This window comes from Rhea pennata, chromosome 1 (genome assembly GCF_028389875.1).
Source record: "Rhea pennata isolate bPtePen1 chromosome 1, bPtePen1.pri, whole genome shotgun sequence".
In the NCBI taxonomy this organism is placed as follows: Eukaryota; Metazoa; Chordata; class Aves; order Rheiformes; family Rheidae; genus Rhea; species Rhea pennata.
This window is the reverse complement of record NC_084663.1, coordinates 137594656-137607637: the sequence shown is the minus strand read 5'-3', so window position 1 is coordinate 137607637 and position 12982 is coordinate 137594656. Positions and strand designations below refer to the sequence as shown.

The following is a 12982-nucleotide window of genomic DNA, read 5'->3' as shown; positions in this document are numbered from 1 at the left end:
AAGTTAAATCAGGTTCCTCAAGGCCCTGCCCTGTCAAGTCCTGAAAGCTTCCAAGAATACTGATTCCCCAGCCTCTCTGAGCAACCAATTCCAATACTTAACTACTCTTATTATGATTGGGTTTCTTTCCTTTAACCTAGTCAAAATTGTCTCTGTCACTGTGTATCACTGAGAAGAGCCCAGCTCCATCTTCTCCATAGCTCCCCTCTCAGTAGCAGAGGTGGAATTGCACCTCCCCTCATTCTTCTCCAGCATGAAAAAAATCTCAGTCTTGTGCATTGCTCCCTCCTTCCCCTACCTGTCTTGGTTGCCCTCCACTCCACTCCACTCCCTCCAGTTTGTTGGTATCTCCCTTGTACAGAGGAGCCCAAACTGGACCCAGTACTCCAGATGTGCACTCATGAGTCACTTCCCTCACCCTGCAGATTACATTTGCTCATACAAGCCAGTATGCAAGGCTTGTTGCTCTCTACAGCATGTACTTTCCACCACTCACTGATGTTTCTAACTGATTCTCCTCTGATCCATGTGAAACTGTAATTTAGCTGTTTTGGGGATAAAAAAGAGGTAGGAAGCTCTGTTACACAGTTCACGGCAAGAAAGAAAAGTATGCTTGCCCGTCTCACTCATTCAGCTTCTGTTCATGAAAAGTTTATGAAACAGAAAGATCTTTATCTGAGCTTTTACGGAGGGCTGAAGGAGTATTCACTCAGACCTCAAGTAAACAAAAAGAGTAAGAAGCCTACATTTTGTACCATGTAGCAATGATTTTGCAAATATGAATCTGACTAATCATTCTATCAAATAAATGCCTTAAAACTTTGCACACAGGTTGTCAATTATGCCACATTCTATGAATAAATACAGAATTAAGACACATTATTCCTGAAAAAAGCAAAATTTTAATAGCATTTATCTAAGAAATTTGGCTATTTAACTCCCAGCTGGCTGCGCTTTGGTACCTGCTCTCTGCCACAGTCCACTTCATAGAGTTTGTGAACATGTCGTTCCCTCTGAAGAAGTGTATGACATGCACACACTGCGCACTGCTACAAGAGATGTCATTAGATGCAGACACCCAGCAGTACTGAGAAAGAGTAGTGATGCAGTGAGCAAGAGGAACACCATATTTTGTCAGTATGAATGTTATGAAATAGCCACAAGAAAGAAAAAAAACAACCAGATTGTTCTAATTTAGGAGAGAATAGATACGGTCTTATTTTGGATCATGAAAATGTAATCTGTCCCAGTCTCTCTTTCCCCCTCCTTTCAACTAACAGTCCCTACCCTATCATCCACATTAAACGAACAGCTAAGCATAGTTGACCTCCAAGCAGGATACTACAAGGGTTTTGCCTTTCTGCCAGGTTTAGCTCCGTTGGTTAGGGCATGGTACTGCTAATGCCAAGGCGGCGGGTTCAACCCCCGTATGAGCTTCGCTGAGGGTTGGGCTAGATGATCTCCAGAGCTCCCTTCCAATCTTACCATTCTATGATTCTACGATTTACAAAAGAAATTGTGATAATGAGATTGAGATCAAAATATTGTCCAGAATCCTTTTAAAACTGAGGGTAAGAAAAAGAGAGGAGGAACTTCTTCATGATTTAAGAATGAATAAACATATCTACGATCAAAACAACAAAATTTGAGAAGTTATAGCTGATGTGTTAATCCACATTCTTTAACTTCAAATTAACTTCAAATTCACGCTAAGTGTCAGCTTTTCCTGAAGACTCAAGTCACTATATAAAAAACAATTGTGTATCTTCTAAAAACAGAAGATGGTAAGATCTCTTGGACTGCTTACCCAAAGACTCTATCGTGCCTAAGCTCTTAAGGGAATACAATTCAGAAAGGTTTATTCAATAAATTAAAAGTAATACCTCCTACGGGAAGCAAAAGACATAACAGAATGAAAAACATTTCCTGTAGGAGGAATATTTTTAGACTTTTAGAGAGAGAGGCAAATGAAAGCTGAACAGAACACTGCCAACTGGTTTCTCACCAAATTATTCTCAGTAGGGTGCAACCAAATTCAAAATACTCTTTAGAGAAAAAAGAAAAAGACACTGCTCGAAAACCATCTTGCCATAATACAACAGTGGCAAAAAAATAAAGGGATACAACTGAAATCCAGAAACTGCAAGGGAAACTCTGTACTAGTCTTTCTTTTACAAGTACAGTTATAGATGTTCTGTGGAGGTACAGTCCCATCATTGTAAATCAAATCCAAGAAGCTAGTCCTTCAGAGAAGAATGACTCTGAGGCTGTGCAAGAGACTTCTTATAGTAATCTTAATTATGCTATAAAAAAAGAGGTTGTACATTTGTAGCATGTATTCTCAATTTATGTATGAATGCAGGCCAAGATTTACTTAAAAACTTAAGATACTACCATAGCGTGAGGAAAAAGACTTCTGCAACAGATTGTTAAACCTATTAATTTTGACTCATTTCATAGATTTCTTGTATAATTATGCCTCAGTATATTTTGAATCTGTTATTTATTAGTTGAGTCTGTATACTTTGTTGAAAACCTTTACCAGAACATAAAGACTAATTAACATTTATGGTAGAGCTCCAGTAAAACAGCTTTTCTTAATATGAACTTCAGGTGATAGAAACAGGGAAAAGATACATTATCTTCCTTTTTAATGTTTGGCATTGAGGACAATCCAAAGACCTGTATAACAAAGACGATTAAAAACAGAGAAAAGACACAGCAAATGAGAATAGGTCTAGCTGCTTGGAACAGGAAATCCTAAATGAACAGACAAAAAAAGAGCAAAGAAAGATTTATCCAAGTCCTGGGAGTTTCTCAGCACACACAGTGCAGGGAGAACTCCTGCACAGACTGAATGCTCTTGTGCATCCCTGCTAAGTGCAAAGCTTAGGAATCTCTTTATGAGCTTACACAGTCAAACAGTCTTCATGGAGAAATACTGTAAAGCAGAAAGGTCCTTGTTCTGAGAAAGAGCAGCAGCAAGTCAGAAGATCTGGAAAAGCCAGTTTTGGTTTCATGGCTGGAGCTGCGGACGCAGGCTGTTCCCACAGCCAGGGCTCTGAAGATGCTGACTCAGGAATGGGGAGCTGACATCTATGTTCAAGGGCCAGAGATACCATACCCAGCCTACCTTGCTCTAAAAACAAGAGTACGGGATGCCAAAATCAGGTTCCCGCACAACAACGTGGTGAGTGTCAAGCACTGAAAGCTCACCAAATCCTTCAAAACACTCTTAACTCTCCCAGTGATCCTTGCTGATAACCAGAGTGGAGCAGACATGCAATGCGACATAGCCATTCCCTATGTATCTAGGAAAAATTGAACCTGAGCTAAAAACCTGGCCATACATTTCCATAGAAATGTATTATTGCTGCAGGATGAAAATTAGATGAAAATAACAGAAATGATTTTGAACAGACACAGCTTCAGAATCTGCATAAAACATTCCGTAGGAAAGTTTTAAAGAGAGGTTAAAAAAAGAAAAAAAAGAAAAAAGATTCCTATGACTGAATGATAACCAAGGGCTTTGTTTCTTATCAGATTTTTTGTTTTGATTAGTAGTATTCACTTGCTTCAAGTAAAGCACACATTTAAATACCCTGTTAGGTTAAAATCAAAGTGCCCAATATCTCACAAAACTGGACACTGGATCACAATGTCAAAATTCTAATAAATTTGGGGTAACTTGAACCTCACCCATACCTCCTTACCTGACCATCCTTCATCTTCCATAATGAAATATTTGGCCTTTTCCCCCACCATCCAGACACCTGGGTCAGTTAAAAATCTGTGCCACTCAGGATGCACAAAAACTGTTTTAAAATATCTGCTTAAGTCCAGTGACCCATATGGTTCCAGATACTATGCCACACAGGCAGCAAATCAAATACAAGCAGTATTGTATCATGTTGAATGTGGCTAAAACAGCATTGCTATTATATGTTAATTGTCATTACCTTACTTTAAGATTTCTACTCCGTAGATATGACACTGATATAACCTAGTTACTACTCTAGCAGAATGAGCACTCAGCCCTACTTGCTCAGAATTCCCTCTTAGTTTCCATCAGGATATTTACAACTGGAAGAAAAAACATGCTCTGTACCTAAATGCTTATACCTCCAGAGCACCACAGAAGAGTGAAGAGAGGCTCCTGAAAAGTTCTCAGTTCATACATTGTCACAATTGCAAGTTCAACTGGTACAGGACTGAATCTGCAAAGCAGCAACTCCATCACGAAATAAAGACTTCAGTCTGGGTTGTTGATATGTTGGTGGCTGCTTAAAATCATTTTTCCATCTCATTTCTATTTCTTTCACAAGTTCCTTTCCCATCATTAAAGCAAGGCACATTCAGTAACAATTTTGTCTGTCCTAACTATCAATTCCCATATTTTCACCAAATGTCTTAAGATGGAATTTAATCAGGAAGAGGAAAAGCATATTTCTGAAATTCAGAAATGTTGAATATATTCAGGTAATTTTTAAAGATATGCATCTTCATACAAGACCCACAACATCTGTGCCCACTACATGCTTTGCAGTTACAGAACTCTGAAAACATTGAGTAGAATAGACTTAGGCTGAAATCTATCTGCACCATACACCTAGTGTTTCAGAGTGTCTTATGTAAGAAAATAGAGCAGAACAGTTCAGTGCTAAATAGCAGTTACAGTGTTTTACTTTAAAAATCAAAAATCCTCCACAATGCAGTTCTCAGATGACTCATTAGAAAACCTCCCTTCCCCACAAGGGAAAAGGCAGATTAGCAATTTGGGGGTGGGGGTCTAGTTTTTATATTATTTGAAGGACTATTAAAAAGGTGACAAAAAGCCCTTTAAACACACTAGATTCCCATTCTGCTCCCTGAACAGTTAATCAGGGCTTTCCACAGGGCTTCAAACCTCTCTTCCATCCATACAGAAAAATGTCCAGCTTAGATAGCAAGGTGCTTGAAGATAAATGTATGGAAAAGGCACTGAGTTCTCATTTAACTTCAGTTATTTTTCATTTTTCAGAAATAACCAGGGCAAAAAGATGAGCTGGTACCGATGGTAATTTAATACATTCCCTGTGCTTCCTTCCCCAAAAGAAGACACATTTTTCCAGCTGATGGGAAAAAAAATCTAGAGCATCTCACAATAACAAGCCACGCAATAAACACATGCAAATGCAGAAACAATAAACTCAAAAATACCCAGCTAATAGCACACTGAAGATACTGTTTGGAAGACTATGACATCCAGAGACCAATAAATACGACATTGTCACAAGAAACTAAATGTTGAGGAATTGAGAGGAGTTTCATTAAAATATTTGCACATATACTGTCAGATTAGTTTAGTGGGGAGTACTGGTCTTCAGATGATGCAAACTATTACAATATTCAGGGCTTTTTACCTGTTCAAGTGTAGCAGCTTTGCTCTTCTACATGAGGAAAGATTTAGCTTAGTCCATAGTTTGACACTTGCTGTCACATCAACACCCCTTGAAGTGTAATCCCTCGTCAAAACTGGGGAAATGAGGTCTTTGCTGCAGTTGCCACACCTCATCCTGTGCATTTTGAAAGTAATACAACATATAAATTTCTATTTCAAGTCTTCTTCATGCATCCTGAAGAATATGAGATGACTCTTTTTTACATAGGTAGCCTATGCATTTTGGACTATATATCAATTATTGATCACAAGTTCAAGGGGGGAAGGAAAAATATTGAAAAGCTCTTCCCCCTTCTTATAGTGAACAGGTTCGGATCTGCAAACTTGATTATCAGTGCTTTTTCTGTCCCTAAAAGTTTGTCTCACTAACTTCCAAATATTCTTTTGACGCACCTAAAGATACATATCTGCAGGAGAAAGCGATCTCTCCATTGGTCAACCATAATAAGCTTAAGATTTTGAAGAATTTTGTTTTGTCCTTCTTCTGTGAAAGTATTTCTCATGCACGTCCTCCCTTCAGTGTAGTCTGGATGTGAGGGCTGGCTGTGAAAGAAACAGGAAGAAGCGAGGAAAAGAAAAAACTAAGCCAATCACTCAGAGTAACTCTGAGGCAGAGGTTTAAAATTCATTTGCAAACACAGTGATGCTCAGTGGGATACCTTGGCAAGGAGATACAGAAGGAGGGAATCAGCGACCTCTGTTCCAACAGATTTAAACTCTCATTCTTAAAATATCAGGCAAGTGAATTTAATCCCTCCGCACCTATTACCTAAAACTGGCTTTGTGAGCATTTACTGCTTCGGAAAGCCATGCCCTAAATTATCAGTCCATGTGACTCAAACAGAAGCTGTAAAATAAATAAGCTAAAGCAATGTTGTCATTCTGATTTTGTAGACATGCAACACCAACATCCTTGCAACCAGTATAGCTTTGCCGATGGGCAGTTCGGCGATACCGCAAAGATCCCAGCTTCTTCACAGACCTTGGCGGCAGCCGAGAAGCCAAGACGACTTCCAGTCTTGCAACGGGGGAAACCACACGCCTCTGTTATGGTTGAGAAAAGCTTCCCTAGGGGAGCAAGCAGGTACATTGCACCACTTTTCTCTCACTGCTCCTCAGGTTATGTCAGAAGTGAGGAAGAGCTGATCAGACTGCTCACAAGAACCCCAAACCACCGAGGAGCTAGTAAAAAGCAATAAATGACAGTTCCAGTTCCTCCTATTTCCCAGCAGCTAGACAAGCAAAGACAAGGGCTTCAGATTTTCCGTTACCCTAAACAGCTCTCATTGAAAAGCGTATTAGCTGGAGATGTTGATGTTTAATTTCTGAGGAATATGCAGAGTGCAACAGCAGAATAATCAGGCCACATAAGTTTAAGTGTGTAGATTTGGTTTATCATAACAAAAGGATTACCCCGAGACATTTCCGTAATTCGCCATATTTGCTACAGACAGGCTGTGGCATTCCGTTCTTGCCTTCAGTATAGAAAAATAAGCGTAAGACTTTACACAACTTGAGCCTTTACTCAGATCTATTAATTTTGAACTCTGCTGGACTTTTCACCTGGTGAACGTATTCTAGTCATTGAAAACAGGCTCTCTTAAACCACACTCTGTAAAAAACACCTTTAGCTTGTACAGGACCACTGAGCTATTTAAGGATAAATACTTTACTAAATGTTTACAAAATCAAAGCTCTGAAGTATCTCTACATATTTTACCACCTTTTTCCATTATATTCATTTTGCTTTAACAATCACTTAATCGTACAAAACATTTAGTGAATTAAAGTATAATAATTCAAAGATTTCATTTTTAAGTGAAAGATGATGTTTTCCTTTAAGAAAATGTCTTAAAAGGACAGCTGAAATCTGATGGGAATTGAAGATAAATCTCTTTTCCTTCACTAAAAATCTCCCCAGGCTTTGCTCTACAATTCACTGAAATCACTGGAAACTTGGTCACTGACTTCAATAAAACCAGGAACAAGCTTTTATTTAAGCAGCCCTTAATTAATTTAAGCAATTTAAAATACATATTTAAGCATATTTTATTGTGAGTTGATAATAGAAATAGTAGATACTGTGAGAAAGGGGAAAGAGCTCTTGTTATCGAGTAAAGTTCCCCTAAACTATTCTTTTTAATTGTAAAATATTCTTGTGAAGATAAACACCATCAACTGCACCGGAAAATATATGTTGATGAAGGAGATCACTAGAGAGTCAGAGATACCTGTTTCACTTGATGCTTCACATCTACAAAATCCTTGGAGCAAGAATTTAGCTGGAATTTTCTTCATGTGAAACTTCTATGCGTTAGCAACCACTGAAACTTGAATTTCCCCATGTAATTTTGACACTCCATTAAAAATTATTTGTGAATGACAACTCTCTCTAAGCAGCAACCTTTCCATTCCCAGGCCAGTATAAAAGGGTGTGGTATAAAACGCCGAAGTCAAATAGCTAATATAAAAAAGGTAAAACAAACAATCCATCCTTCTCTTGGCCTCATATCAAAATTACAGAAATTTTGGCCTCCTATACGGAAATCTCCGATCAGCTGATAACTAAGTACTTAGTGAACACTTTAAATTTGAACGCAGCTGGGCCAATTGTTCCTACCCCTGAACAACAGGCTGTTCCAAGGGCAGGATTTGCAGATCTTGCACACAAGCGCTCGCTACAAACTGCATCATCGCCAGGTCACATCTGACACAGATGCAGTTTGAGACAGATGAAGGATGTCCTGCTCTGCTCAGAGGGTATTGATTTTGGTTTTTTGAAGACACAAACCTCCATTAAATTTTACCTCTCCCTCTCTTTACTGCTTCAGAGATTAAGACAGGAGAAAGGAAATAATTCCCACATGCATCTCCTAAAAGAAAATCTTCAGTTCATAACCCTGGTGCTTGCACAGTGGATTTACAGATGTAAATGGTAATTATACTGAAGATATTGGCATGGAGTTAATGAGAAAAGGTTTTGTAATGAATACCTCTTTTATTTCCTAAGAAACAGGATCGGAATTTTTAAATATTCAGACCAAAACCTTCCACACTCATTTTTGGCTCACATTCACCTATTCAATTTGCTTTTACAGTTAAGTAGAATCATTTCCATGATAAGCTCCATTTTTCAAGCTGAGAGAAACTGAACTACAAATTTGCTATTGAGGATGCTATAATTTAGATAACTGGACCTTTTAAAGTTACATTATAAATGATTACTTCTTATTCTCCAAACGAAATGAGTCTTTTTTAACCTACTCAAGCACGCTTATTTTGCTGTAGGTAGGGTGAAGCACCTGAAATAGAGAATTCTCCATTTCCTAAAACTGTGTAAGACTGAATATGAAGCAACCAAACCAAACTGAATCTCCAACATTAGGACACACCCCTATAATAAGAGGGGGAGACGATCAAAATTACTCATGTAAAATTTCTTTTAAAATATGGTTTAAAATCATTTATACATATCACTACCAACAGTGATAATGTGACCAGTTAATACCTGTGTAACACCTTGAGAATCCAAACTCCAAACCCAACAGGTGTTAGGTGCTGTGAGGACACACAACACCCTAGACCAGGTGCAGCATCGGTGTCCCCCCACACAACAGCACCGCTGTGACAGCAACTGCAAAGTCACTCATGCAGGACCAAGGCATTGCGGGCAGGAGCATCCCACCTGCAGGCCACCTGCCAGGGTTGGACACGGCTGTTCAGCGCAGAGACCCGGGTACACATTACTCTGTTGCAGCACCATGCTTAGACCTGTCCCAAACTGCTCTCACGCATCAGAAATGCACACATTTTTTTCCAACCTAAAGGTGATTTTTAGAAATGTATTAGTTACCCTAAATATCTGTCCTTATCAACATGAAAGATGCCTCCAAAATACAAACTACTCTTTGTTACTGTAGATTAATGCCTGAAAGATCTTAAATGCCTGAAAGATACCTACCCATGTTCAAATGCCAAGTAATCAAATAAAAACTTTGTTGAAGGACAGCACAGTAACGTCACGTGAAACTGCACTGAATTTAAACTTAACCAGAAGCCCCACAACACAAAGCTACAATCCTCTGTGATCAGGAATCAAACCAAAAACAAAAGAAAGGTTGGACGACTTTAAAATGCTAGGCGCGCACCAATTTAAAAAAAAACCCTCGTGCTTTTGCATTTGCAGTCTGAAAAAGATGCACCTTGTTGCACAGTTTGACAACCCACAGTCCTGGAGGTTACACAAAACCCTGAGGCCCAGCGCATCCGACACCTTCACCTGGAGTCAGTGAAAACACAGGGATCCACCTAGCTCTGCAGACCAGAGCCCACGCTCTACATCTTGGACACAACTCGGTAACTCTGCATGAGAAATCTTACCTATCTTACATGTTTCGATGGTAGTTATCGAGTCGTAACTGGGTAAGTAGTCATCTTACCTTTAACTAGCACGAACATCTAAAGGTTTGTGCCATCGCTCACTGTCTCTGGCATCTCATCTCACTGACACCGGTGTTCCCAAAAAGGGTTTTGAAATCATCAACTTTTAACTTAAAATTCAAGCATCTAGATCAAATTTTAGCTAATTCTGAGTAACTTTTGATCCTAAGTATTAATACATTTTTGAAAAGTGGTAAAAATCTTCTTTTATCTTTTTCAACCGTAAACAGCAACACTTTTGCGGTCATCACCCAAGCGCTGACACACCATCAGAGCTGCCGGAGGCAGACAGCTTTTATATCCCAAGTTGTAGGGCAGATCTGGGGAGGCTTGTTCAGGGAGAGAGGCAGGCTCGGCCCTTAAAAATTGTCTTTCACAGTCTTGTGTCTCAACAGTGTCTACTGTGTCCTTGAACACCAGATCACTGGGTAAGGTAATGATTTTGTGAGGAGCTCTGTATCGCACCGAAGCAATGGATGTGTTTTGTTAATTGATCTAGTAACGGTTATTTTTAACGGAAGGAACTGTCTGAAAAGGAAATGGAAATAAATGGGAAAGGCTGCCTTCCGACTGCAATCCAAAAGCGCCAAAAGCCATTACTAAACGGTTAACTGAGAAAGCTGAACGCCACAAACAGGAAGGAGAATTTCTTCAAAACGCACAGAGCTTGCAAAGGGCTGCGCATAATCAACTTCCAAAGCAATCGCTATCAAGAAACAATGCAACATTCTTTGAATACATTTGTCCACTTGGTATGATATCTGCAGCCCAACATCGAAGACATCCAAGTTAAATGAGTAAATATTTGCATTGCTACGTTGCGTTTGTCTTGGAATATGATCGCTCCTCATGTGGTTTTGACACATCTGGGTTGTCAAATAAATCACAGATCGCTGGGTGTGCTCATTAAAAATAATTTGTCTATCTTGTTAGAAGCCGTCGCATATTTAAGTTTACGAGGTGTGAAATGTTGGGAGGGGAAACTTTTACATGCCCGGGACAGCTATATACGGAGTTCATCGAGGGAACATCAAACACAGGAGTCCACCCTGCCAAGGCAGCAGGGCAGCGCGCGCAACCTCACGGCCGGGCCTCGCCCGGAAACCTCGACGGCGCCGCGCCCGTGGCGGCGGGGCACCCACGCGCGACGGGGTGGGCGCCGAGGGCCGCTCGGGCCGCGCTCCCCCGCGTCGAGGCGGCGGCGGCGGCGGGGTCCGGACGCCGTCGGGGCGGCGGCCGCGTGGGGACGGCGCGGCGGGGGGGGGGGGGGCGGGCGGCCCCGTGGGGGCGGCGGGGGCCCGGGCGCGCCTACCTCGGACTTGCACACGACGTAGGCGGCGGGGCGCGGGCCGGGCGGCGAGGGCTGCCCCTTGCGCTGCTGCAGCCAGCGGCGCGGCGAGGAGAAGATGCTGTTGGCGGCGCCGGCGGGGCCGCTCAGCGCCGAGGCCGAGGGCGTGCGCGCCAGGAAGGGCAGCTCCCGGCCGGGGCTCCGCTTCCCGCGGAGGGTCTCGTCGTCGAAGAGGCCGCTGCCCGGCGGCGACCGCTCCAGCGGGGTGCAGGGGGTGGAAAGCGAGGCGCCGGGCGGCGGCGGGGCGCCCCGCCGCGCCGGGGGGCTGCCGGCGGCCCGCGCCCGCGGCGCCCGCCCCGCGCCCTCGCCCTCCTCGCCGCCGCCGCCGATGATGGCGGGGTCGAGGCTGCGGGTCTGGCGGAGCCGCCGCTTGGAGAGGCTCTTGGCGGCGGGGGCGGCGGCGGCGGCGGCCGGCGAGGAGCAGGAGAAGACGCTGCTCAGCAGGCTCTGCGCCGACATCGCGGCGGCGGCCGCCGCCCCCCGCGCCCCGCCGGGGCTGCCGCCGGGCTCTCGCTGGCTCTTCTGCCCGCTCCGGCCCCGTCGCCGGCTCCCGGGCTCCCCTCCCCCGTCCCCCCGCCCGCCCGCCGCGGCTCAGCCCCCCGCGGCGCGGCCCGACGGCGGCACCGAGGGGCTCATGGCGGCGGCCGCTGTCCCGCGCTGGGGCTGCTCCGGGGCTGCCGCCGCCGCGGTCACTTCGCTGGGAGGGAGAGGGAGGAAAGGAGGGAGAGAGAGAGGGAGGGAGAGAAAGGAAAAAAAAAAAAAAAAAAAAAGTTACGAGCGAAAAGGGGAGGGAAGGAGGCAGCAGCGAAAGCTTTTATCTCGGCTCGCCGCAGCCTGCCAGGGGCACTCCCCCCGGGGCGGCGATGCGCTCGGGATCCGCTCGCCGCCCCCCGTCGGGGCCGGGCGGCGCCGGCGGAGCGGGGCCAGGTGCCGCCCGCACAGGCCGCGGGGCCCCGGGGCGGCCCCGACGGGGCAGCGCGGGCCGCGGGCGCGCAGCTCGGCGGCCCGGGAGACGCGCTTGCCTTGAGCGCTGGCTTCGGGGTGTGGGGTTTGGGGGGGGTCAGGAAAGAGGGGGTGTGATCGTACCCGCGAGTGACTGCTGTTCCCAGGGGCGCAGCGGCGGGTCAGCGGGTACATCCCCAGCCCACCGCGACCGCAGGTGCCCAGCGTGGGCGCAGGGCAGGTGGAGGTGGCCCTCCGCGTCCTCCCCGGGCATCGGGGAGAGCTGCTGCCTCCGGGAGCAGGTTACAGCAACAGGTGAAGTGCGCTTAGTATACCGTGCACACCGTCAGGGCTTGCCGGGACCAGGTCTGCAACAGGTATAGACCAGCAAGTATCTTCTGACCTGAGTCTCTCTCTCCATCCTATGTCAGTTTGAAAGCATGGTCTTATTTAACCACAAGAAATACCTAATTTTGAGTGCTTACTCAGCTTCCTCCATCTGACAGTCTGCACAAAACAGCCTTTCATGGAGGAGTGTGGACACGAGTCCCACACATAGCCTGGGATAACAGCTAAGACAAGAGAGCTGAAACTGCTCTGCCAGGTAGCTCACAGCAGCATAAAAAAAGCCTGAGATCAATAAGCTTCCTCAGGACAAATAAGGGAACTTGCCTGATCCTCCATGGAGATTTTCTCTGCTGTCTCTCAAAGTATAGACCAGGAAACCTTTATCAGGAGAAAGGAACAAACTTAGGGAAGCCAAAAACTTAGAGACTAACACAGGAACAGAATGCATGCAGAGGGAGAATACC

The 12982-nt window shown here is 44.3% G+C and overlaps 1 protein-coding gene across 1 annotated transcript in view; it reads right to left on the bottom strand.

Moving 5' to 3' along the window:
- The window catches only part of ARHGAP6 (Rho GTPase activating protein 6), a 334401-nt gene extending 322714 nt beyond the window's left edge, over positions 1-11687 (bottom strand). Inside the window, exon 1 of the mRNA XM_062601142.1 lies at positions 11193-11687. Coding sequence (XP_062457126.1) covers positions 11193-11687 — 495 coding nt within the window. The remainder of the gene's footprint in view (positions 1-11192) is intronic.
- Between the last annotated feature and the right edge of the window lie 1295 nt (positions 11688-12982).